This window comes from Aplysia californica, unplaced genomic scaffold, assembly GCF_000002075.1.
Source record: "Aplysia californica isolate F4 #8 unplaced genomic scaffold, AplCal3.0 scaffold00328, whole genome shotgun sequence".
NCBI classification, from domain to species: Eukaryota; Metazoa; Mollusca; class Gastropoda; order Aplysiida; family Aplysiidae; genus Aplysia; species Aplysia californica.
Genome location: NW_004797598.1, coordinates 413,608 through 440,929, shown reverse-complemented (window position 1 = coordinate 440,929; position 27,322 = coordinate 413,608). Strand labels below are relative to the sequence as shown.

Sequence of the window (27,322 nt, the reverse complement as noted above, 5' to 3'; positions counted from 1 at the left end):
AGAGAGAGAGAGAGAGAGAGAGAGAGAGAGAGAGAGAGAGAGAGAATAAAAAACAAAAAGTGTACTTTGTGATTTCCGCGGCTAACGACGCGATTGACAGGATATCATGTATAATCCGGAATGTCGATATGTCAATGACACATCCGGCATCCAGATTGGCAGGCAATTTCCTTTACGGAAGTGCAGAGTACAAACGAGCCACAAGTCGCGGACGAAAGAGAGTTTGGTCGTCGAAGTACAGAGGTGTGTGTCCTGTGTGTACTGTGTATGTTGACACAGAGCTGTCTTTCTACTTCGACTGAGGCAGAAGAGGAAGGATTCATAGGTGTTGTCTTTGTTTTACCTTATATTGTTGTTATACTGTAAGCAGGGGTTATAAGATGTTGGTGTATTTGTTACAAACACTTTTTGACTTCGTTCGTCTTCTGCTTCGGTTCCCAAACACTTGAAACACTCACCACTGTTTATTTTATTATTTAGAATCTTTAACTGGCTAGAAAGCCCGATGACTCATCAGGTGCAGTTCAGAGTGTGCCAAGTCCACGACTCAAACCAAAGTATTCACACTTTCCAAGATGTCCAGTGCCCTTCTCTGTCCCCATGGCCATGATTGATGATGGCTCCTCTGTACTACCAAAATCATGTGTAGTGTAGGCTTCTTCTGTGTGTGTAGATCTAATCTAGAATCTAAATATAAAATAGATATATAGCATTGGCATTGAACTAGGCTGCGGTTTGTACAAATAGTGCGTACAACTCTAACTAGTTATTAGTATTAGTACAATTGTACCAATAACCAGACAGAGTTATTCGTACAATTATTCGAATTTTGGAGGTTGTTGGTAAAAATATAAGCCTAGACTCTAGATCACTAGAGATCTAGTCATCCAGTTGGCTCTCCCCTGGGTTGAGCATCAATATTAATAACTTTAACAAGGCCAAAATTGGTAGGCCTAAAAGTAATTATGTAAGGAAAAGTAGGCTAGGCCTAGGTCTATACTTCGATTAAAATATAATATAGGCTAAGTAGATCTATAATTATGACTAGATCTAGATCTAGAATCTATTCTATATGTTTCTTTAATGTTTTTACACAAAAATATGAGTGGAATTCTAAATCTTTGAAGCCAAAACAAACAATTATATGGGAAAAAAATTGTTGGTCAGTCGGGAGAGGAGAGAGAAGAAGAAAACAAAACAAAAAAACTTTCGGGACCGGTATTTGAACCCACACTCATGATATAATACTTATTCAAACGCATACACACGCTGTCATTTCGGCCATCAGAACTATCAGCAGAATGAGGTACATAGACTATAACTATAATATGTAGAAAGCTTAAATATTTTTACAGCACAGCTTAGAATTTTGGAGGTTGATGGTAAAAATAAGCCAAGATCTAGATCTAGATCACTTCTATTGGAAACACTGATCTAGAATCTAGATATATCTAGATCTAAATTTTTAGATCTACTAAGACAGAACATGTAGGCCTGTGGGCATGTAGGCTTACTCTTGTACGGATAACTGTCGCAATTATTCGTGTGTAGCAATATTGTGCGTACAATGAACATTGTACGGATAACTAGAAAGAGTTGTTCGCACAATTTTACGATACAATGTTGTACGGATAACTCGACAGAGTTGTTCGCACAATTGTACGGATAACCACCCCGTTGAATTATTAAAGATGTCAGTGAAGTGTTTTGTGTGAATGAAAATGATAATTGGGACAAATGATTTAATAATAATAAAAATAATTATGTGAGTGTCTCCCTTACTACTCATACTTGTACCTTAACTGTTACTGAACCTTGATCTGGTTGATTATGAGCGATAATCTCCCAGCGGACAATGTTGATTTGTGGTTTCTGTTAAGAGTAAAGATAAGATTTTTCTGAAGTATTATTTTCCATTATATTCTATAGTTCTTTAATTTTGTATACACTCTTTTTGCACTTAATCAGGAAAATCTGATGGATGAACCTCCTTTTATTTCTGGAATCCAGCAAATCTGAATTAAATCAAATATCAACAGGAAGATTGCCGTCCATGAGCTTCTTTTGCACACTTACTAAATTCTGATTGCTGGTGACACTTAGCCACAATTTCCTTGCTAGAAATGAAAACGAAACTTTAATGTCGTCAGGGATCAACTTTTTTTTTTTATTGCAGCCAAACCTGTCGTTTTAGGAAATCCCATCAGAGTAGCTTTGTGGCGCCCGACCGTCCGTTTTTGGCCAGGTTGAACGCAAGCGCTATTGAACAGGAAAGAGTTAGACATTTGGCGGCAGGTTTCTCACTTTGTGTTTTCACGTAAATATAAGATTTGAAAAATCAAGTTTAATAAAAGTAAATAAAGTACATAAAGTGTTCATGTTTTAAAGTTTGTAGACTGATTTTTGCTTTTATTCGTGGCCAAGATGTCATGATGGCAAATTTCAAATCTTAGTTGATACCAGCAGTTTTGGTTGTGAAGATTTGTTCTTGGGGGGGTGGGGGGGGGGGGGGGGGGGTGGGGTGTTTGCAATGAATATGGTTTTTCATCACTTGTGCTATTTAGGCATCCAAATCTGCTTTGGACAGACATACATTGGGTCACCCAGGTGTGGTTTTGCTTATATTAATGTTAATATGAGACATGGCGTGGGTCCTTGTCCGACGAATGCCTGTCACCAGGTGGGTGGTCCAGTGTGATTCTTCATGTTTCACTTTGGTTGTTCTTTTATGTTATAATTTCTTTTATATATATAGTAATTACTTTCTCTGCTTTAAGCTATGGAAACCATTGCCATGTGATGATGATCAAAAAGCGCTTGATTGAATTTAAAAAAGAATTGCAGTGAATTTTTAAATGCTGCAGTTATATAATATCATGCAGTATTTTTTCTTTCTTTTTTTTCCAGCTAATTCTTCATACTGTCATGGAGTTGAGCATGAGCTCAAGGATGCTGCTTGCTGTGATGTTGATGTGGCTTGTGCCTCTAGCGAGATCAGCTCAGTGTCCCTGCAAGGATGCCAAGGACTGTGACTATCACACCAGGGATTCTCACCCAAATAAAGAGGTGTGATTTCCTAACACAAGCTGGGCAAGCCCAAACCACTGGCGGGAGGAGTGTTCTTTTTTCTTTTTTTTTTAAAAACTGATTTTCTTTGTGTTCAAACTTTGAGTGTAGCAGCTCTAAAAGTCATGACCTTGGAATTGAATAGTCAGTTTCATTATATTTAGTAGTAATAACGATAATAACTGCATTAATAATAAAGCACATATCTATACTCTACAGCATGCTCTATGTGCTTTACAACTTGTATATTATAAGTGGTAACTGTTCAAGGAAACAATAATACACCTTGAACTTAGTTGAATGACACTTAAATGATTTATCAAGTGGTATTGGGAGAATTTTAAAAATAAGCATGAAAGTTCAAAATTGTCAATAAAATTGTGAAACCAATATATATTATTATTTGTGATAAATAACCTGAAATCTGAATATGTATAAAGTATAGCAGTATCTTTTCTTTTTTTTGTTTGTGTGTGTTTTTAAAAATTATAATCAACAAAGTTCATTGACTTGACAAAAGCGTTTTTGCTCTTTTTCTGTTTCTGTGGGTGGTTGGTGGGTGCTCTGGTGTGGTTTGCTTCTTCTTTCCTATCAAACATCTATCGTCTTGATCTCCCCCCCTCCTTTTTCGCTTTTGTTACTCTCTTGTGACACCTCTAATCTTCGGCACCTATATGACCTTAATGTGTTGCAAGTGCCGTAAAAAACGTTTACTAAAACTAAATTTCTGTTTCCAGGTGTTTGTATTTAACAAGGGAACAACAAGTGTGTCTCGTTGGCACTGGAAGTCCTTCACGGCTCTCATTGCTCCGGCTGACTTTGACATTAACCAGAAGGACCAAGCCTCGACCATGTGCATAACTCATGGAAATGATCGCAAGTTTGGCATTTCCGGTACTTGTTTCCCCCTTTAGTTAGTTTTAGTAGAGGTTTTGCGGCGCTCGCAACTGCTTAAGGTCATATGAGCGCCAGAAGATTAGAGGTGTTACAAGAGAGCAATAAACATAAAAAAGAAGAAGGGGAGATAAGGACGATAGATGTTTCTCACTTTGCTGTTCCTGTTTTTATGTATTCGTCACCTCCTATTTAGGCCTCTCTCTCCTTATTTGGGCAAGGCTTGTATATATAGTTTTGGAAGAAAGACTTGGAATGCTTTGAGGGCAAGCAAAAGGTACATATGTTTGTTTTCAGGGGACACAAAGAAAGGGAGAAACAAAACATAAAAAGAAAGGTCTGAAATTGAAACCAAAAAGACGCATGGATCGTAGGGGGAAAAATTAAAGACATAGAAAAAGAAATGTTCTGATGTGAAAATAACAATTAGTTCAATAAGTTGCTTCTTAGTTTAGCTTATTGTCACTTTATACTTTAATTTGGGTTTCTAATTTTGCTTTGGGGCTGTTCAAATATAATCTTACACCTGGAGGGGGGGGGGGTGCTCTTTGGCTCTGTAAGAAAAGTGTAAGAAGGGGGGGGGGGGGGTGTCTTGAACCAATTTAATATTACTCTTTCGTGAGGTGAAAAAAAAAAAACAAGGGAAAAAAGGGTAGCCTTGGTCAAGAAAGGCTGCATAGGCCAAAGAATGTGGAGAGGCCACAAAGGATGTGGAAAATATTTTCCGAGTATTGCAGCATGGAAGAGGCACATGGATTTACACAGGACAGAGGAAGAAATGAAGGTGGAGGAAGAAGAGAAAGAATAGGAGAAAGAGCAGGAACAGGACCCAGATTTCGAAGATAGCTCAGCTGATGCCCCTGTTTTAAAAAGTATTTTTGACATAATGATGAGCACTGCCTTTGTTGATGATAACTAATTTCACTTTTTGTTTTAAGCATAATGATCAGTAATAACAGATACAGTGGAATCCTGATAAAGTTAACTTGCTTAAAGTCAACTCTTGCTTACAGTCAACACCTCACTGTGGTCCAGTTTCTTACCTTCTTTGTTTAAGTAATCGTATTTCTGATAGCCAACCGCTTGAGTGTTACCCTTGCGTAAAGTCAACAATTTGGGGCTAAATCCCAAGATGGATTTATTTAAGAAGAGATATTTAGGGCCTGAGCTAGTGGTGTACACACCTCCAGTTACTTTGTTCTCTCATCATCTCTTGTTCGAGTGACAACTTCAGAATTATACTCACTGAAATTGAGCTAACATCTTGTCACCGGTCATCGTCAATTTTCAATGGCCAGTAGTACAAAGGATAAAGTCGACAGTTTTTTTTCAGTTCCAAGGTGTTGACTTTGTTTGTCAGAATTCCACTTTAATTTGTTTCATTTGTAATTAAGGCACTTTTGAAATTGACATGAGTCCCATAAGAAAGAATGTATGCAATATTTTGCTTGAATGATTTACTCAGTTATTTTTTAGTGAATATAGAACTGCATATATTATTATGTGCATGTGTGTATGCATGTTTTTCTTGAATTTTCTGTAAAGGGTATAGAAAATGATTGTAACACAGATTTGCGTGATATAAATGTCATATTATTATAAGCGAACAATGTAATATTACGGGGGGGGGTGGGGGCAAATGTAAGAAAAGTGTAAGGGGGGGGGGGGGTTAAAAAAGATGTAATATTATATTTGAACATCCCCTTTCTGTTTGTAGTGAGGCTGCGCAGAAATAACAAAGTGAAATATTAACTGCACTGTAAAACGGCCAAATACATCATCAGTTTTATACATATATTAAAAAAATCTCTGGGTTTTGTTTTTTTTTCTTTCAGTGAAAATGGATTTGACAGGGTCGTTGAATAGTTCCGATGAAAAGGCTGGAGAGTGGTTATCTTCTGCTGTGCAAAGACAAAGAGAGTGGCACGCAGATATCCTGAACGTTGACCTAGTCCCCTACTTTTTGTCGGACGTCAACAGCACCAAGGAGGACCACAGTCAATTAGCGTTGATTCTCAAGAAACTGAGGGACTCCCTGAACAAAAACACTTCTCACATCATTGAGGTACGTACGGTCTGAATTGTCTAACACGGCGGTTTGCGGGTTCTCTGGTGTGGTTTGCTTCTTCTTTCCTATCAAACGTCTACCGTCTTTATCTCCCCTCCTTCTTTTTTAGGTTTGTTACTCTCTTGTAAAACCTCAAACCTTCGGCACTTTTATGACCTCATTGTGTTGCAAGTGCCGTTAAACACTTACTAAAACTAAACTAACTCGGCCATCTATTGTCGAGGAAAAAATGTGGTTGTCTTACACAGGTGGATGTCTTGCACAGTGTCGTCATACTGTTAAAAAAAAATATGTAAGGGGGGAATTGGGAATGGGCATTTTGTTCCTGTGGCTGTTGGGCGCAGGTTCAACAGTATTCAATTTGCTGTATAATGTGTGTCACAGCTTGGTGGAATCAGGCGCTCGTCGGTTTTTAAGCCTATGGAGTTATTGGTATCATCTTAACTTTATCTCCGGCAAGCCGCTCTCAGCGGCTCGCGGTCGGAATTGCCGTGTTGGTGAGCCGCTGCGGGCACTTTCCTTTACAATGACTTCGACATGAAATTACTTTTCGGCAATTGCCGAAAACAGGTCTCTTTTACCGGAACGACATTCATTAGATGAAAAACTATCAAAATAGGTTTTTTAGTTTCGATTTGGTGACCCATTTAATGACGTTTTTATCATTTATATATTTAGCACCTCAAAAGGGCCGCGGCATAGTGGGTTTACCCCCCTCGGAGATAAAGTGTTAAAGCCTGTTCATTTGCTTTGATTTTGTTGGGAAAAAAATGCATCTATGTTGAATAGTTGTCGAAATATTTGCAATTGAAGGAGGTCAGGGTCACCTGGTTTTAGAGGTAAAATAAGCGAGAAAATGACTGCCAAAGTTTCGTAACTTCCAAAGCCTGAAAATCCTTGGAAACTGAAAATTTACATTTTTGTGCCTTTAATCAATGTTTTTCAGTGGCTGTCATCTTCAGTGCGTTTTTAAATGGACATAAAAGATGTTGAGCCAAAATAAGAAATAAATTAGAAAAAAATTGCCCATCTGCTAAAAAAATACAGATTTCTTTGATTTTATTATTTTGATGAGCGCCTGATTTTACCACGATGCTTCACATATTTTTGTTGACAGTTTGTTCAGATAAAAAAACTTTTAGAGTTAGCTGTTTAGAATCCTGCAGTGATGATGTGTTTTATTTTTATAGTCTTTAACTTTACCTTGTCAGGGGCATTTGCTCTTTTAAGTAGCATCTGTGTGCTCTACCTTTGAAATTAATCTACAGTGTCTGTAGTGAGGTAATGAAAATAAGGATTTAACAAAAATAATGTTCTTTTCCAGTCTTTTGCTTCCATAGATAGTTCTATTATGTGGATGGTGTTGTTTTTTTTTTAAAGTGTTAATATTAACAGTAAATATTTAATTGATTTTCTTTTTTAGCAAGGAAGAACTCAGGCCTGTTATTTGAAACCCCCCCCACCCCCCACCCCACACTGCTATCTGACAGGTATCGTGCATGGCTCCGTGGAAGCCTCCGTGTGCTGAGACGAGCAATACCTGTGACTTCTCCTGGATCTCGATGGACGCTTGTGATTACTTTGTCCTCAACGGAGACAGCTTTCTCGATGTCGGCGGAGATGTGTGCAGGGCTGGTGCTACCATTCCCTTACCCAAGTTGTATTACGGTAGTTAAAGCTGAGTTATCTTGCCAATCTAATGAATGATAAATAGCATTTGTAGAGCTCAAATTCCCCGCTCAACGGCAAGTTCTATGCGCTCTACAATCTATATTATTACCCCAGCAGACATGATAGCTATCTAAAACAATTTCAGCTTCCAGGGAAGCATACGGTATAAGCAGCCATTTTACAAACAAAATAAATGAACGGGTGGTTGGAGGCAACACTGTTAACTCATTCTCTGCCCATTTTTGTACCAGCTCTTGCCGTCTTTTTCTGTGCATCCTATCGTGAATGATAGGTGTGTATGTTTGAGAAGGATTTTCATTAGTAAAATGAAATAATAAGGATAGAGTAACATACATACAGTCGAACCTGCCCTGACGGCCACCTCTATAAGACGGCCACCTGTACAAACGGCCACTTTCCATTTCCCTCCTTGCGTTTTTTCTATATAATTTAACTGTGTAAAACGGGCACCTGTCCAACGCGGCCACCATATTTTAACACACCACCCCTATCACACTAAGCAATAACACCTGTCTTAGATGGTCACCTCAGTGACTCCATTACGTTTTGTCATAAATTGTGCACTGGCCCATGGCATTGTGGGCGAGCTGTCATAATTCAATCACCTGTCATTGTTGTTAGGTAGTCCCTCCAACCGATCATGTTGGGTAGGCCCCTCCCACTGTTAACCAATAGGCACCAATTTTCAGCTGCTGGTGAGGTAAGCATGTGATCCCTCATAACCCATAAGCCCCGCCCAGAACTCATACACAAATCGTAAGTGAGATGAGTGGTCAACTGTTTACCCAGTTTGTAACAAAGAAACAATGGACGACAACATGAACGCGTCACTCGTTCTCCAAGTGGTGGCGACCCATGTGTTTGTTTTAAACTTTCGACACACTTACGCAGTTATAGACACTATATTTCGTTGCAGGAAGTTTCAACTTTTGAGATTTGTTTATTTCAAAACTTAAAATTATGGATCAAGTATTTACGAACCAAATAAAGCTTGAGTATAGCCTGTGCCGATGTATTGGTAATGAGCGCAGATGGTGCGGTCGCGCTGCCGATATATAGGTAATGGGCAGAGAGTAAACTTTGAATAAACTTTTTCAAAAAAAGAGACAATGGTGATTGAGTTGTTAAATTTTATCAATTCTTCTTTTCACGGCCAGGTATGAATGAGTATCAAGCTCATCAAGTTCCTCTGAATCGAATGATCCTGGGTGTTCCATGGCACGGATTTGACTACACTTGCTCATCCTTTGGGGTAAGCAGTAATTTTTTTGGGGGTTTGATTTTGCTTTTTGGAAAGTCCTTTGTTACATGCGTATGTTAACTGATTCCGTCCATTCGGCCGCTGACAGCGGCTCTGAGTTTTTTCGCTGCTTTCATTTGACCGCTGTGAGCGGCTCAACGAAATCTGAAACAAATGGGCACTTTTTAACATAGTTCCTACTTTTTAAGTTGTCGAAAGGAAGTAGAACTTGTAAACAAACCTGACCTCAATCTCTGAGCGCCAATATCGATCGAAACTCCGCAAAATTCTTGCAAAAATTGTTGTTTTGTTGTTGCTAAGTAGGCTAGATTTAAGGGTAAACAACACGGAGCCTGCTATAATAAAAAGGCCCTTCAAAGAAAAATATGCATTTAAATTTGTGAAATTCTTGCATAAATGTGTGCTAGGGTGATATGGCTACAATTTTGTGTTAATTCCTATGGATTATAAGGACTTGTAGAGCTGAGAAAATGCGGTAAGTCGAAATTTCCGAAGAGCTGTTGCGCAATTTTTTTTTCTCATTTGTTTTTGTCTGAAGGGAAATGCAATACAAACAGATTATAGGTAATTGTTATTGATATAAACAGATTCCTCTATTGATTCCCATCAGTTTGGTATATGACAATACATGTTAGAGTAACTTACAGCTTCACAGTAATGCATTAAATAGATGCACCCCAGGTCTAAAACTGAACAGGGAAAAATAATTCTGTCCAGAGCCTGAAAAAATCATGGACGGGATCAGTTAATGAATAAAAAGATTTCTCCCCCCCCCCTCCCCCCAGGAAAGGTACTTTACACAAATTTCCCCCATTTGGCTCGGTCCCTTTGGAGATGGACAATAACTTCAGAGGTCCGACCCCTTGAATAACGAGACATTGTTGCTTGGGGTGTTAAGCCTATACAATTTCATAAATTTCATTTGCCTAGAAGTTTTTTTCCATTTCAGTATGGCTGTTATTGTGCTGCTTTGCCTCCCTCTAACTCACGTTTTAATCTAGTTCCGAATATTTTGTGTTTCAGAACGATGTTTGTACAGCCGAGAAAAATGATCAAGAAGACAGCTCGAACGGGAAGTGTGACTTCAAGAAAAAGTTTGTCTCGTTCGGAGACATAATGGCGAACTACAATGAGGAGTACAGGTTGAGGGAGTATAATGACATGGACAACGCTCCTTTTTTCAACTACAAGGTGCGAAGACAAGTGTCCCTATGTCAGGCAGCCTGGTGAAATCAGGCGCTCGTCGAAAATTTTTTTTTAATAGCAGAGGGTTTTACGATTTAAAAAAAAAAAAAAAAAATTCCTGCTAGTTTGCCAATTTTGATCTCCTAGTTTGCCAATTTTGATCTCCTAGTTTGTCAATTTTGATCTCCTAGTTTGCCAATTTTGATCTCCTAGTTTGCCAATTTTGATCTCCTAGTTTGCCAATTTTGATCTCCTAGTTTTTGTTTCTTGGCTCATCACCTTTTATGTTCTTTTAATTAAAAAACATATTTCTGTATGGATTTTACTGAAAACCGCTGATTAGAGACACAAAAAACTGTAAATTCATAAGTTTCCAAGGACTGTCAAGCTTTGGAAGTCACCAAACTTGAGCGGGCCATTTTCTCTTGTACCTCTGAAACCAGGTGACCCCCCACCTATTTCAATCCAAAATATCTCGACTTCTATTGAAGATAGAAGGGTAATTTTTTCCTTGAAAGCAAGACAAATGAACCTGTTTTGAGATGATACCAATAACTCCATATGCCCCAAAATTGACGAGAGCCTGATTCCACAGCATCAAAAACACACACACATTTCTTTTCTTGTTTGCAGCAGCAGGACAGACCTTGAGCAAGATAACCCATAATTTGGTCAAACTGTCTAAAAGGTTTTTTTTCAGGGAACTATTCAGAAATACAGTGAAAATAATCTATTTGTCTCAACAAAGTGTATTTTTGATAAATGAAGGAATTCCCCACCCCCTTTCCTTCTTCCTCTTCTTCCTTTTCTTCCTTCTCCCCCTCCTCCCTCTCCACACCCCCCCCCCCCCCCCCCCCCCCCCCCCCCCCCCCCCCCCCCCCCCCTCCCCCTGCTCCCTCTCCACACACCCCTTTCCCCACCCGAACGCTACCCAATCCAGCTTTACTTGGAAATGTTATCTTGGATATGGCCTTTTTTCAGTTTTATCAACAAGCAAAATCTATTTTAGTTCCCTTATGTGATCTTGGAAATGGCCTATTTTCAGTTTTATCAACTAGCAAAATCTATCTTAGTTCCCTTTTTAAAAAAACTGAAGAAACAAGTGTCCCCTTGTACTTCAGTACTCCATGATGCCCTGACATGCTCTGATGAAAAATTACCAACACTCACACATGCGCTCACACTCACGCACACAAACCCAACTGGCATTGTCTTTTGAGATAACTACCGTCACTTACTGCAATGTCTTTTTTTTTCTTCTCTTGTGCCCAGGACAATGCGACACAGCACCAGGTCTGGTTCGAAGACGCCGCCAGTCTGAAGAGTAAATACCGACTTGTGGTAGAATTAAAGCTACGAGGTAAGCTTCTTTATTTTTGGTTTTGTTTTTGCTGGTAATGTTGGGTTGGGAAAAGGGGTGTGTCTGTTTTGTTTAAGCGAGTGTTTTGCGGCACTTGCAACACAATAAGGTCGTATGTAAGTGCCTAAGATTAGAGGTGTTACCTCTTGTGACTTGCTATTCCCAGGGTGCCTTGATAGTCGAAGCAGGCCTTGTGCTCTTGAAGCTAGAGAGGTGAGCAGAGTAAGTCTGATTCCCTGTAAAGACTTCTCTGTTGACAACCACCCTTTGGCGCTCATATGACCTTATGCAGTTGCGAGCCCCGTTAAACCCTCTGCAAAAAAAAAAAAAAAAAAAAGAGGTGTTACAAGAGAGTAACACAAACAAAAAAGAAAGAGGGGAGATAAAGTCGATAGATATCATATTAGAGCACTCGCCAACCACCCACAGGGTGTGTCTGTTGCATAATCTTTTACACCTTTGATTGACAGTACATATTTGCATAAGTAGAGTGGAGCGCATCGACTCAGTATTGTTCTTTTAGTGGCGGGGAAAAAAGTAAGATAGACAGAAACTAAAAGGAAAGAAAAGAAGTAGGACCTACCAGTGGTGCCCTCCAAACACCTACAACGGTGCATAAAAACGGTGGACACTTGAATCGTGTTGGTCCCTGCCTCTTACCAAAAGCTGTTCGTTTTGTTTGGGGGTTTTTTTTGGTACAGATTCCTATTTCACCACGTGGGGGAATTTCAGTTTTTGTACAAGTTTTACAACACTTGCAACACAAATAGGTTATATAAGACGTGATGATTAGAGGTGTTTCTAGAGAGTAACATACAACGAAAAGGAGGAGAGATAAGGGTGAAATATGTTCGATAGGAAAGAAGAAGATGTGCTCTACAGTTTGGTCTGCTTCTCCCATTTTAGTGATTGTACCTTCTTGTTATTCCAGGAATTGCTGTGTTATATGGAGGTGACCAGCTTTGTGGGGGGGGGGGGGGGGGGGTATTTCGGGAATTGCAGTGATGTTTTGAGATGACTAGTGTTTTTTGTATGTGTGTGTTTTTTTGTTGTTATTCCAGAAAATTGCAATTAAGTATAGAGGCTACCTGTTTTTCTTTAATTTCTTAATTTTTTCAAATTTCAGGAATCACAATAACAATGATGTTTGGAGATGACCTGTTTTTCTGTGTATGTTGTTGTAATTGCAGGAGTTGCTGTGATGTATGGAGACGACCTGGTTTCCTTGACCACACCCGAGACCCTGGTCAATGACGGAGTCATGTGGTCCTGGGTGGCTCACGGGGTGCTGCTGGAAACTGCACACAAGCCTGAAAAAACGGATCTGCACACTGCAGGTATATGTTTGCCTGGGAGAACATTAGAGTCGCGCACTTTTGAGAAAAAACTGTCAGAGCCGCGCACTTTTTTATGAGAATCAATTAGATTTTTGCGATACAATTAGATTGCTGATTACCAAAACCAGTACCATCCTACAATAATTTAATGAAGTACCCTCAGTGTTTCACTAGGCTTGGGACCAGATATCAGTTAGATTTTGCATTGAATGTTATATATATATATATATATATATATATATATATATATATATATATATATATATATATATATATATATATATATATATATATATATATATGTTTCCCATCCTCAGACACAGTTCGGTCCTATCAGAGACGGGCGTTAAACTAGGAGGTCCCGCCCCTTAAATAACCTAATAGTGTTGACAGGGGCGTTAAACCTATACCATTTCACCATTTTGTTTTCTTTTTTTCAGACACAGTTGCCGGGGTTGGTGTCGGCTGCTTGCTCCTCGGTGTGTTTCTGGGTGTGCTGTTTACCTGTCTGGCCACCAAGAAGAGAGTGAAGAAACCGAAACCGGCGTTCCACAGGGACGGTGGTGGGATGGACGATTTTGTGGACGAGGATCCGGATTTGTGAAGAGAGGGATAGTGAAATTATGATGATGGTGTCTTGCTTCTATTTCCCAGCAGTTGAAGTTTATTTTGGCCTTCTGTCCAATTAATTTTGAAAACAATAGAAGTGTAAGGTCTTCCGCTCAGCTAGGGAGTTTTTTTTTGACATAAGTGGCATAATCTCAAAGAGAAGTTTCACTAGATTTATTCTCATCTGTCACATGTTTTTTTTTTTTTTTTCTTCTGTTGGCAGTGGAAAACTCTGGAAAGCTAATCATTGGCAAGCTGTTCATATTGTACTAAGCCCAGAAAGCAAAATTTTTCAGGAGAGAGAAAAAATTGTTTCATTCTATATTACCTGTATTACCTGTCCTGGGCAACAACGTCATTGCACACCGGACAGGTCCATGAGGTCCACTGAACTGTTTCATTCTGTTAATAATTGTACCCTATATTTTGTACTTTTCCCTGCATTTTTCAAAATTTAGAAATCAAATTTTCTCAAAATATTTCTTGAGCACATGCAATTCATTCCAAACAATATAGAAGGGTAACTAAAAATAAATAAATTTGGCTTAGTGTTTTTTTTAAACTGCTGGCTGATGTAATGCTCTTCTAAGATAATGCGAAGTCTGATAAGCTCTCTTTAATTTCGTACAAAGAGCAACGAGCCTTTCCCTGTAAAATGTATTTAGCGTATCTGTTTTTTTTATCTGCTTACTCTTTTTGAACTTGCTGATTAGTGCTATGCTAAGCTGGTTGTTTTTACAGCCATGTCATATCTTTCGGGTTGTGATTTAGAGTTGAAAAGTGCTAGTTTGATATGTGATTGATGACAGACAGCAAAGAACTTTCAAAATGTGACGTATTTCTGAAAGTCTTGAAATTGTCTTTGTGTGTTGCATATATTTGTGCACATACATTTTTTTGTTCTTCTCCCAAAGCAGTCAATTTGTTCTCTCATTTGAGCCAATGCTGGTTTGAGTGGAGTAGAGTATAGCAAATTTATCAGTCTATATGCCTTGCCATTCATTTCACTTCACTCAAACATATCACTCGCGCGGTCAGTTGAAACATTGCTTCTGGAATCCTGTCATGCTCTGCGATTGAGATTCATTTTGTTGTGAAGAGTTGTAGTTTGTGAAACGATTCCTCTCGTGGAAAATACCCTTGTTCCTGTATATAGTTTGACCTGTCGAGAGAGAGAGAGAGAGATTTGAAAGCGGTGTATGGAGGGACCATTCATAGGTATATATTGCTTTGTGTGGAAAGTGATAAGGGTGGGAGTTCTGTGTATGCTTCTAGCACTTTGCTTCCTGCTTAACTCTTAAGACCTCGCTGGCAGCCAGTTGATGCTCTTTTGCTCTGCGCCCCCGGTCCCCGCCGTAGTAAAATGGGGGGAAAAGGAAGGGCGAAGATGTTTTAACCCCCCCCCCCCCCACCCCCCACCACCACCACCACGATACACTCCCAGGCATAATACTTTGCCATCATATTTTGGGGAAAATGCAAAGAACCTGGGTGGTAAAAATAACCGATCGGCGAGATGAGGCGGCAAAGTGATAAAGGACGTAGCGGGCACACGTGTCCGGATCCACAGAGGAACATAGACAATGTTGCAACACAGTTTGAACCAACATACTCGAATTAGAAATGTAAATTTGTACGCTTCATAACATGCATGCCTGTTGCCTGCCTGTCTTTTTAGGTTTTAGAAAAAGAAAACAGCACTGACTGCTAAATCTGTATGAATAACAAAGTTATGCTTCTTTTTTTTTAAAGTACCGGTACTCCAACACCACACGCCTTCAAGCGTGCAAAATGTGCCTCCTCAAAGAGTTGACATTCTCAGTAACGCAAGGGACGTACTTGAGTTGCTCACTGGGAGCCAGGCGTTAATTAATTTCTTTCTCGATAATTAATATACAATTGAAATTGTTCAAGGCGGCCAATGTAATCGAGGAGGAAAGTGATTATTCTAAGGACAGGAGGTTATCTCGGACAGTGTCATTGTAATATTTTTTAAAAACACAAGGGGGAAGTGGTTGTTTATTCAAGTGATTGTCTTGGCCAGGTGGCCATCGGAGCAGGTTTGACTGAATATACATGTGAGGCAGCGTGGTGGAATCAGGCTCTCGTCAATTTTGGGGCATTTAGAGTTATTGGTATCATCTTAAAGCTTGTTCACTCGTCTTTATTTAGATGAAAAAAATATCCATTTATCTTGAATACAAGTCGAGATATTTGCGAAGGAAGGAGGTTGGGGTCACTTGTTGTCAGGGAAACTTAGTGAGAAAATGGCCGCCAAAGATTAGTTATTTCCTTAGCGTAAGAGTTCGTGGTAACTGAAAATTTACATTTTTTGTGCCTTTAATCGACGTTTTTTTTCTGAAAAATCCACACAGAAATGAGTTCTTTAATGGGCATGAAAGGTGTTGAGCCAAAAAACAAAAATTTGATAAAAATTCTCAAACCTGGGGAAAAATGCAAGTTTCTTCACTTTGATTATTTTGACGAGAGCCTGATTTCGCCACGCTGCCTCACATATATATTATATTATACATCCCTTTGTTTCCACGAACTGGCCTATGTGGCAGGCTGTCAGCCATCAATGCGATCTCCGTCCTCTCGTTGTTTCTGTTCTACGTAGGTGTTTGCTGTGTACTTTTGTTTTTTAAACTCTCGGCTTTGGCAGGTGCTCTGGTGTGATTTGCTCCTTGTTTCCTATCGAACATTTATCGCCCTTATCTTTCATCCACCTTTAATTTGTTTGTTACTCTCTAGTAACTCATTTCACCTTCGGTTCTTGTATGACCCATTCGTGTTGCAAGTGCCGTAAAACTCTTACTAAAACTGAAAGAAAAACTCTTGTATTTTTTTTTTCGGAGTGTCAAGGTGACACACGGGGGCCTGTGTCTGACAACGTGCAGTCTCCTTGTGTGGCAGAATTGAGTTGGTTACTACGTCTGTAGGCTTTCTTGATTGTTTGCTTCAGTGTCAGACCTTTTCTGTGTGTATTTTGTCTCTTCCCATGTTCTGTGTGTATTTTGTCTGTTTATCTATTCTGTGTGTATTTTTATCTCTCTTTCTATATGGTGTGCATTTTGTGTCTTCTTCTATTCTGTGTATTTTGTGTCTTATTTTGTTCTGTGTGTACTGTTTTGTCGTGTTGCCCGATATAATGTTAATGCTTCTAGAGTTTAGCAAGAGTGATATTTACATTACCAATATATATATATATCTTTATTGTTATTTATCCAGTAGTCACTGGGGCTTGTGCCTTTCAATAATTCAGTGTCGTTTTGAAATGGATTAAAGTGTGTTCGTCTGTTAGTCGAAAGAGATCGGGCTTGATATGGACAGCTTGTCATCCCAAGTTTGCCACTGAGCAGCACCTTGTGTGTGTGTAAGACTCTGCACAAAGTGTAATATATTTGTGTAACTAGTATCTTAGATTTCTCAGTAATCAGACTCCGTGATGTCCGTCGTAGTTGTGTGTTCTCCCGATATCGTAGCGGTTGCTTTCTGTAGTGATGGCAAAAGATGTTGAATAAGGGGTTATCATATGTTGTTCTCCTTAATCTGGACAATTTTGAGTTGCGTTTTGTTGTTGTTGTTTTTTTTTTAGCTGTAACGTATGGATATTTAATTTTTTGCATCATAAATTATTTAATCTGGACTATTTAGCTATTTGTTCAAATAATATATTTTTACCATCACTGCAGAGGAATGTAACTTTTGAAGATTTCCATAATTATTGGGAAGCAAGAAGGGCTATGAGTTTGCTTTGAGAATTATAAAGGAAGTTGTTGGTCATTCTGCAAACAGAATAGCCAAGGTGTGGAGAGCAGAAATTTTTTAAGAGGCTGAAACGGACTTCTGGCAAGTGTAATTTAGAGAGGTATCAACAGCCTGATGGGTTGATTAAGAGAAAGAGGATAGTTTTTGAGGTTGGTTGTCTGACCGGGTGGGGGGGGGGGGGGGGGTGTTATTTTATTTTGACCGCTGTAGTTGTAGGGCAGCTCTTTGTCTTAGAAAGTTTCGACACTGCTTGTGCTCAGGGATTTCGTGCTGGTTTTGTCCTGTCTTTCAAGGAGCCAAAGGAAAATTAACAAATAAAAAAAAAGAGCTCTACTTATTACTCACAAAAGCATAATGAACATAACAAAAACAAGAAAAGCAAAATAAAAGCCATAATTGCTACATCATTGTGAGGTCATCTTTTCCACTTCACGTTTGGGAAATCTGAGCGATCGACAATGAACAACAAGTTTAGTGTGTTGTAAGCTCTAGTAGGACTTTTGTTTAATTGCTGTCTATCGCACGAGAGTGAAATGCAACATTGAGGATGGACATCCTGAAGAGGCCTACAAAATAAACTGCGCCAAGAATAATTGTTTCCTTAAAAGAATGTTATTTTGGCTCTTGTTGTCTTCTTGCACCCCCATCCCTTGGTAGATTCTTTGTGCACGGCTTTGACGATTTGTGTACCACGCTGCTTCTGTTACCGTGTCGTGGTCGAGGGCTTCGGTCTCCTCAAAAATGCTTCCCTGTTCCCTCAGTGATACGGTCTGTCTGTCATTTCTTTTGTCCCTGCTTCACATGGGTACAGAATAAATGTGTAATTTTTTATTTCATAATAACAATCAGTTCAGAAAAACTCTAAAGAGTGGGTGGTTGGCGGGTGCTCTGGTGTGGCTTGCTTCTTCTTTCCTATCAAACATCTATTGTCCTTGTCTCTCCTCCTTCTTGTTTGTGTTTGTTACTCTCTTGTAACACCTTTAATCTTCGGTACTTATATGACCTTATTGTTTTGCAAGTGCCGTTAAACTCTTACTAAAACTAAACTAAAACCCTAAAGAAGAGGCCTATTTCACGTTTGCCTGTGTCATGAGAGTTTTTCCACCTGCGCTCAAACTCACGTTGGAAAAACTGATGCTAATACCAATGTACACAGCTGTCCGATTATGTCTTTGATGGTGAGAATGGTGGTTGGCATCCTATCTCTTTTTACTTAGTGCTGTCATTCTCTGAGTTGTTCTTGAAAGGATTTCAAGTCTTAATCCTCGGTCAGTGACATTTGCCTCGGGTAATATAAAAATGGTCCAGTTCTCTGACTGTGTGTTCTGATTTCTCTTACAGTGGTTTTTCTCTGTGCTTGTTTCCATTCCAAACTTTGTAGAAATATTGCCAAATGACTTGTATACATTTCCTGATTCCATTGAAAAATAACGGTCACTCGTTTGTTCCAGTTAAGAGTTTTTAGTCCATCGTTTGTTATTATATTTTTATACCGCATATCGACTTGTCAGTTTTCTGGTTGTGCAGACATCGGTGTTGTAGATTTTTCTCCGTTGTCTATATTCATAATATTCAGTGAGATTCTTTGCTTTTTCAACTTGTACAACATGATATTTTTTAATCTATTGTTTATAAATAAAATTTGATTATTTTGTACTCCATAATATTTTGCTTGGTATGCTGCGCTGATGTACAGGTTAATTCCTTGTAGTGTGAGTGGGTGGTTGGCTGTTGCTCTAGTGTGGTGTGCTCCTTCTTTTCTATCAAACATTCGACCGCATCTTTCTTCCTTTTTTTTCATTGTATGTTATTCTCTGAGAACACCTTTAATGTTTGGCCTATGTACGACCTATTCGTGTTGCAAGTACCATGAAACCGTAAGGTCATGGGTTCGAATCCCGTCAAGGGCCCGACGTTGTGTCCTTGGGAAAGGCACTTTACACGAATTTTCCTCACTTCACCCAGGTGGGAATGGGTACCTGGCTATAGACAGCGAAAGATCTTGTCAGTTTGTTAGTGTTTGAGCGCTTAATCGGCTGCTTGCATTGTATGCTTCCCGGGAAGCTGAGAATGTTTCGGAGTGTTCTATGGTCTGCTGGGGTAATAATATAGTGTAAAGCGCATAGAGCCTGCTGTTGAGCGGGGATATGCGCTATACAAATGCTATCTATTATTATTATTATTATTATTATTATTATTATGAAACTCTTACGAAAACCAAAACGTGTAATGTGTTCTAAAGTATGAAGAAATTGTGAGCCTTTCCATTTCATAATTATGATAATGTTCGTCAGAAGTAAACGGAAACTGTAGCTCCAAACTGATCGTCTCAACTGGAAAAACCTCAACTGAAAAGTTCTCTATTGTCTTGTATCAATTTTTGTTTTTGAATTTTCACATGCTTAATACTGACTCCCTGGGGTGAACTATTCATTGCTGTTTTATTTATTCTCTATCTCAGAGGTCCTTGGGGAAATATAGGGTGTTTGTAAAGCAGCGGTCTCCATACTTTGCTCTCCTCATATCTGCTCTGTTATATTCAGCGGTAACCAAATATTTTTCAAGGGGTCGTGTCAACTTTGTAATTTTATTTTTTTTACAACCTGGTTTATAATGTATCTTTGTTTGGACTTTTACCCTCACCTCTGTTAGAAAGTTCACAGATGTCCAGATCGGATCGGGTCTGCACTGTTCGATCGACTGGTTGATTCAGACTGTGTGTTACGTTTTTGCTACCTTAAAATGACGAAGTTCTGTTTGCTCAGTACCTAGTTTTGAGAAATCTGACGTAAAAAAAAAATTTGGTTTTCACAACATGTCAAGCTTTTTCGAATGCGATTCTTGGAGATAACGACTCTGAATAATCTTGCAATTTTGATAGAGCAGATAGAGCATTTGATTGTGACCTCATTGTCTTACTGACTCAGAACGGCCAAAAATGTCAGATAGTTCTGAGGTAGCGATTGGTTTTTTGTCCTGTACCAGTACTCAATATTGTCTTTATGATATTAAGAAACTTCATGGAAAAATAAGAAAGTTTCTGTTAAATTAAACATTATTCTACTGAAAAATGAAAAAAAAACAGTGACACCCCAAACCAGAGCCCATTATTTTCACCCGTAAATTCTGTTGTTTTAGAAGGGTTTTTAAGCATTGCTGTTTCAAATGAAGGTACATTTTAGTTGGAAAAAACGTTTTATGGATTGGGTGATATGGTCATGTTCAGAATTCTAAGGCCACCCGTAGTACTGATCTGGGTTCTGCAGCACAGTTGATAATTGGTCGCTTTTTTTACTTTTAAGGACTAGCGGGCTAACCCAGATTTCGGGGGTTTCCAGAAATGTTGACCAACACAAAAATGTGGGCATTGCTCTACCTATAGGAGAAGTTTGGTTTCATTGGTGGGTATATTTGTTTGGTTATAGAGAAAACTCCCTAGTCTTTAAATGAAACTGAACAAGGGGCAAAACTTCACCTTCGATTTTCTCAAAACAGCATTTTTCGGGATAGCCCTCTTGTCCTTAAAATAAGCGACCAATTGTGAGGCATTGTGGTGAAATCAGACCCTCGTCAAGATAATGAAATGAAAGAAACTGGCATTGTGTGGGGATTTGTTTACTGTACCTGGCATTTTTGCTGAGTAAATGAATGTGCTCATGTTAGAAAGTGCAGAGGTCCTTCACATAATTATATCCCTGGTGGTGTCTGCCGAGTGGTCTCATGCTCTTTCTGTGTGTGTGCATGTGTGTTTGTGTGTGAGTGTGTGTGTGTGTGTCTGCGTGTGTGTGTGTGTGTGTCTGCGTGTGTATGTGTGTGTGTGTGTGTGTGTGTGTGTGTGTTTTGAGAGAAAGAGAAAAACAAAGATTGAAGAAAATCTATTTTTGTACGGTAAAAAGTGCCATGTGCTTGAGAGAAGGAGAGAAATATTTTTAAAGGAATGGAGAGTTTTTATCTCAGCTATGCTTGGTGGATCATCTTTGTGCTATATATATATATATATATATATATATTTGAAACTTGTTTGCACGGTGCACGTTCTCAACAAATTTCTGTGTCCACTTACTTTTTGACATCATATCTCATATTTTGAACAAAATGTGGCTGCCAACAGCAATAAGAAATTTCTTTGGAATAGTGAGGTCACAGATGGTGAATGCAAGATTTACTGTATACTGAGACAGCTGCTTCCTTTGGTCTTTTTATGAATGTATGGCTTTGTCTAGTAATATGACATACGGTAAAGGCTGTTTTTTTTTTTCTTTCTTTTTGTAACAGTCCCCCAACCAATTAAAAAAAACCAAACCTTTTTATTTTCGTTTTTAAACATGTCTAATAGAGAACACCCCAATGTGCATTTGCTATTGTCTTTTTGATTTCATAGCTGTATATTATTGGAAAGCCCATATATGTGCAAGTCCTATTTATCTTTACTATCAATATATCTCTACTTCTTTGACCAGTTTTATACATTCCAGAGATTACGCGACAGTGCCTTTTGGCATGCTCGAAATGGCTGCAGACTGCAGAAGCATATGAAACTGTGTTCTATGTCTTCTCTTATTTACAGACTCGACAGATTTGTCAGCATGTATCCCATATTTGAAATCCTGTTCTTTTTCTTTCCATCTGGAAGGCCGTGATTTTTTTTTTGGGGGTGTGAATTGTTTTTGCCTGAGCTTGAAGTGTGATGGAGGAAGCGCTGATATTGTGCTGTGCTAAGACCTCTGTGTGTACAGGGACCGATTTGGATAAATGGGAGGGAAAGATACCAGTAGATAAAAGCATTTTACTTTAACAGATGGTAGGAGAAAATGTTCTTATCTTGTAGAAAGCAAATGTAAGGCAGCGTGGTGGAATCAGGCTCTCGTCAAAATAATCAAAATGAAGAAACTTGCATTTATCCTCAGGTTTGTGAATTTTTATCAAATTTTTGATTATCGGCTCAACACCTTTCATGCCCATTAAAGAACTAATTTCTGTGTGGATTTTTCTGGAAAACGTTGATTAAAGGCACATAAAATGTAAATTTTCAGTTACCACGGACTCTTTAGCTAAGGAAATAACTAATCTTTGGCAGCCATTTTCTCACAAATTTTACATCCGAAAACAGGTGACCCCCACCTCCTTCTTTTGCAAATATCTCGACTTGTATTCAACATAAATGGATATTTTTTTCATCCAAATAAAGACAAGTGAACAAGCTCTAAGATGATACCAATAACTCTACATGTCTAAAAATTGACGAGAGCCTGATTCCACCACGCTGCCTCACAAATGTACATTTTGTTACAGATTTCTTTGCTTAGTGTTCTTTTGGTTGGAGAAAATTACTTTAGCATTCTTTTAGATAGCAGATGTGCATAAAAAAAAAAAAAGTTTCCTACGCCTAATGTTCTTCAAGGTCGAGGTGACATTTTGAGCCATTGTACTGCACTTAACCTCAGGATGGTCATACGGTTACAGTATCGCACGTTCTTTCAGGTAGAAAAATAGCCGTGTCCTTTTTCCTTTTGTTACCAGGGTTGGTTTGGGGTTTGTTTTTTTTTTGGGGGGGGGGGGGTTCGTTCCCTATTCTGTTAACTCCTGGTTTGTATAAGTGTAATAAGTACTAATAATATGCTTGTAGAAAAGGATAATAACACAGCCTATGTAGGTTGTTGAAAAATTATAATGTGCCTCCACTTTGGCAGCGTTGTGGGCTTAAAAATAAATCCAAGCCTTTCGGCGCCCTATAGTATAGTTTCTCAGCAGATGATGCGATGAATGCCTCGTCAGTTGTTCCTTTGCTTTTTTTTTTTTTCTTTCTTCGTGCTGCTGACCCTGTTGTTGTTTTTCAAGTTCTGCTGCAACTCCTCCTCCTCCCCGCTCGAGAATAAGGCACAAAAGAGGTTGAAGATGAACAATAAATTATAAGATTATCCAGGACACACTGGCAGTTCCCTTTCCAACACCCCCCCCCCCTCCACTCCGTCCCTCTGGTCATGATGACCCTCATTTGACAACCAGTGTGCTAGGCTGTAGTTTCATTTTGGTTTTTGCTGTTTGCTTGTTTTTATTCTAATCTTTCCGCTCAATGAAGACCCACCTGTCTATTTCTGTATGCTTCCCAGGAAGTTGAGTTTGTGGGTTCAGAATGCTCTCAGGTCTGCTGGGGTAATAGTATGGATTGTGAAGCGCATAGAGCTTGCTGTTGAGGGGGGATTTGCGCTATACAAATGCTATCTGTTACTGTTATTATTTTATTTCCCCAAGTTGTTTCCTCCTTTGTAAACTGTCTTGGTTCATAACTCTTTTGTTTAAAACCCAATAGTACTAATATACTCTGTAAAACACATCATCTGCTCAGTATTGCACATGCATAATAGTAATGCATAACAGCACCACATCTACGTCTGCTCACGCATGCTTTTACCTACTTGTATTTGTGGGTGGTTGAAAGACGTCACTGGCAGGTCTTACTTCTGTTCTGTCTGTCAGTCTGTCTGTCTGTCTGTCTGTCTGTCTGTCTGTCTGTCTGTCTGTCTGTCTGTCTGTCTGTCTGTCTGTCTGTCTGTCTGTCTTCTGTCTATCCTACTATCTATTCTGTCTGTTGTTTTTTTGTTTTTTTCTTCTTTAGTAAGCTGTATAATGAGTGGGTAGTGTGGGTGGTTGGCGGGTGCTCTGGTGTGGTTAGCTTCTTCTTTCCTATGAAATATCTATCGTCCTTATCACCCCTCCTTTTTTTGTGTTTGTTACTCTCTTGTAACACATCTAATCTTCGGCACTTATATTATGACCTTATTGTGTTGCAAGTGCCGTAAAACTCTTACTAAAACTTTTTGTTGCTTGAGTGCGTTTTTTTCTTTTGATTTGATATTTTTTGTACCTTTATGAAATGTATCATGTGCTCAGTGCTTGAATCCATTTATGAAAAAAAACTTCAGTGCGCGCATTATCCTACCTTTTGAGTGTTTCTTGTTTATTTGTGTGTGTGTGTGTGTGTGTGTGTGTGTGTGTGTGTTTGTGTGTGTGTGTGTGTATGTGTGTGTGTGTGTGTGTAAGAGAGAGCGAGAGAGAGAGAGCGAGAGAGAGAGAGAGGGAGGGGGAGAAAGAGAGAGAGTGAAAGAGAGAGAGTGAGAGAGAGAGAGACAGTGAGAGAGAGAGAGAGAGAGAGTATTGTGGAAGTGAGCAAAATTAGTATCATTTGAAGAGGCTGTTCGTTATAGAGACCACTGACTGAAGTGTCTTTAGGCCATTCCCAAAGGGGGGACATTTCTCGTTCTTAGGCACGGTAGAATTGTAAATGGGCTGATTCAACAATGCCATGCTCATAACTGTGCCTGAACTACAACAGGAAACTGCTGCTTTTTCTTTCCTAATCTTTACTATCGTCATTTTCCTCTACTTCTTTTGTATGTTTGTCACATTGTTGTGACCCGCTATTTCCGGGGTGCCTTGATAGTCGAAGCAGACTCTGTGCTGTTGAAGCTAGAGAGGTGAGCAGAGTAAGTCTGATTCCCTGAAAGGACTTCTCTGTTGACATCCATCCCTTGGCGCTCATATGACCTTATGCAGTTGCGAGCGCCGAAAAACCTCTACTAGTACTAGAACTTAAAAAATCGTCAGTGACCTTGGTCGAATCCTTATATGTACATGCTTGAACTCTTATCTTCTGGCGCTCATATGACCTTATGCAGTTGCGAGCGTCGTAAAACCTCTACTAAACTAAAGGAAGTAGTAGAAGCAGACGGAACCTTAACTCTAACAGCAGTCGACGACGGATGAGTTGATGTCGGAAGAAGTAGTGAAAAAGGATCAACTCATCTTTAGTTAAGTAAGAGTTTTTCGGCGCTTGCATCTGCAGAAGGTCAGAAGGTCATATGAGCACGCGAAACACAAGTTGGTTGCACTCACAACAGTTCACATCACGGCTTGGGTGAAGTGTGCTGACAAATTGAGTTACTTCTCAGATTTTAGACCGATGGAAATAGAAACATTAAATGTATAGGTTGAAGTTTTACAATTTATCAGTATGAAATGATAAAAGACATGTTAAACTTGAAGAGAATGGCATTGATAAAGAGTCTACAAATATGACCCTTGTGTAGATTTATGGCTGATATCTCCATTCATGGATAGCGAGAAGTAACTCATTTTGTTAGCACGCTTCACATATGCTTATTTTTTTGCTGATGTTCATTGATAATGCGAGGCGCTTGCATAACGACCTCAGTTCTTGTCTTCTTAGAGGACGTCTATCAAACAACAATAATAGCCGGGTCTCCTACCCCACCCCCACCCCCTGAACCTCCAAATTTCCCGAGTTCGCCTCAACAGAGTCTGATAATAATTACACTTCGCTTGTCTCGGTCATAACAGGATTTTGGCTAATGCAGGCGAAAATAAAATCCCTGTATCCGATCTCTGTTATGTAAAGTAAAAAAGTTTGTTTATAAAGGGATTAGGAGTAGCTAGGCACGCTCGGCTATACTATACCAGTGGTCAAACAATAATTGACAAAACCACGAGCTGGACAAGAGAGCAGGTATACACTGATAAATCATAAAGCACAGGAAGCAAGACCACAAGACTCATGGCGAAGAGAGTTTTTAAAATCTTTTTTTTTATTACGGTGCGATAACTCAAGCTTTGACATAAAATTCTTGCACGAACCATTAATTAATTAATTTAGGTAATTCAACAGACTTATCATTGTGTACACTAAACTAACATAGATTTTAGCTAGCTACAACGCGTCAGCTGAGAACCCCAGAACTAGATTGTGATGTTTTGCCATATGTCGCCAGCCAGTGACGCCGGGTGAGTTGTAAAGAGGATGGGACTAGCCGTAGCCAGGCATTGAGGTCGATCAGACTATAACTAAAGAGGATGCACAATGAATGAAAAGACAAGGAAGCACGCATATGAAAAGGCAAGGAGAAATAAATAAATTTAAAAGTAAATTTTTAAACTTATATATATTACAATCCTATTAGTGGCAATACCATGTTTGAAACCAGCAACAAGTAGCCTACTCATCTATGCGAACTTTTACATGTACTCAGAGATCTACATACATGTACTTTGTCACTTTCGGTTATTATGTTGAGCAAAATTTACCGCGGCGTGTACTTCATGTGGGACTAATCATGAATAAAATATGAGGAAGCGTGGTGGAATCAGGCACTCGTCAATTTTTGGACATGTAGAGTTATAGGTTTTATCTTAAAGCTTGTTCACTTGTCTTTATTTGGATGAAAAAAAATGTCCATTTATCTCGAATACAAGTCGAGATATTTGCGAAAGAAGGAGGTGAGGGTCACTTGTTTTCAGAGGTAAAATTAGTGAGAAAATGGCCTCCAAAGATTAGTTATTTCCTTAGCTTAAGAGTCCGTGGTAACTGAAAATTTACATTTTTGTGCCATTAATCAACGTTTTTCAGAAAAACAACACAGAAATGAGTTCTTTAATGGGCATGAAAGGTGTTGAGCCAAAAATAAGAAATTTGATAACAATTCCCAAACCTGTGGAAAAATGCAAGTTTCTTCACTTTGATTATTTTGACGAGAGCCTGATTCCACCACGCTGCCTCACAAATGGTCGCTTTTACTTTTAAGCAAAAAGGGGCTATCCTGAAAAACGTTGTTTTGAAAAAATCGAAGGTAAAGTTTTTGCCCTTTGTTCAGTTTCATTAAAAGACAAGGAGAGTTTTCTCTCTAACCAAACAAATATACACACCAATGAAACCAAACTTCTCCTATAGGAAGGGCAATGCCCACTTTTGGTGTAGGTCAAGATTTCTGGAAACCCCCGAAATCTGGGTTAGCCCACTTGTTCTTAAAAGCGACCAAATATCTCTTTAGCTTTCCATCCACAACAGAGCGCAAAAATTCTGCTGTCTGATGTGGCCCTAGTCTCTGGACAGTGAGCTTAGTTTCACGTAATAAAGAACCGTAGTGGATTTCCAATGAGTATTCTACGCGATACATTACTGCATTGAAGAACAAACTTTAGAGTCCAATTTAAAACTTCCCCAACTCACTGATAAAATAATACAAAGGCGCTTGCTTCTCTCTCTCTCTCTCTCTCTCTCTCTCTCT

General features: G+C 39.1%; 1 protein-coding gene across 1 annotated transcript; it reads left to right on the top strand.

The window, feature by feature from the left end:
- The first annotated feature begins 144 nt into the window (after window positions 1-144).
- On the top strand, window positions 145-15,162 carry LOC101850491 (di-N-acetylchitobiase). Its single transcript, XM_005102505.3, has 10 exons — window positions 145-243; window positions 2,908-3,066; window positions 3,804-3,960; window positions 5,796-6,025; window positions 7,519-7,696; window positions 8,878-8,972; window positions 10,005-10,172; window positions 11,439-11,526; window positions 12,717-12,863; window positions 13,304-15,162. Exons 2-10 carry the CDS (start codon window positions 2,926-2,928, stop codon window positions 13,465-13,467), a joined length of 1,368 nt encoding a protein of 455 aa, XP_005102562.1. The 5' UTR covers window positions 145-243; window positions 2,908-2,925; the 3' UTR covers window positions 13,468-15,162.
- Window positions 15,163-27,322: the final 12,160 nt, after the last annotated feature.

Coding starts and splice junctions, on each gene's coding strand:
- LOC101850491 (XM_005102505.3), top strand. CDS start 2,926: ATGGAGTTGAGCATGAGCTCAAGGATGCTGCTTGCTGTGATGTTGATG. Junction 3,961..5,795: donor TCGCAAGTTTGGCATTTCCG/GTACTTGTTTCC, acceptor TTTTTCTTTCAG/TGAAAATGGATTTGACAGGG. Junction 6,026..7,518: donor ACACTTCTCACATCATTGAG/GTACGTACGGTC, acceptor GCTATCTGACAG/GTATCGTGCATGGCTCCGTG.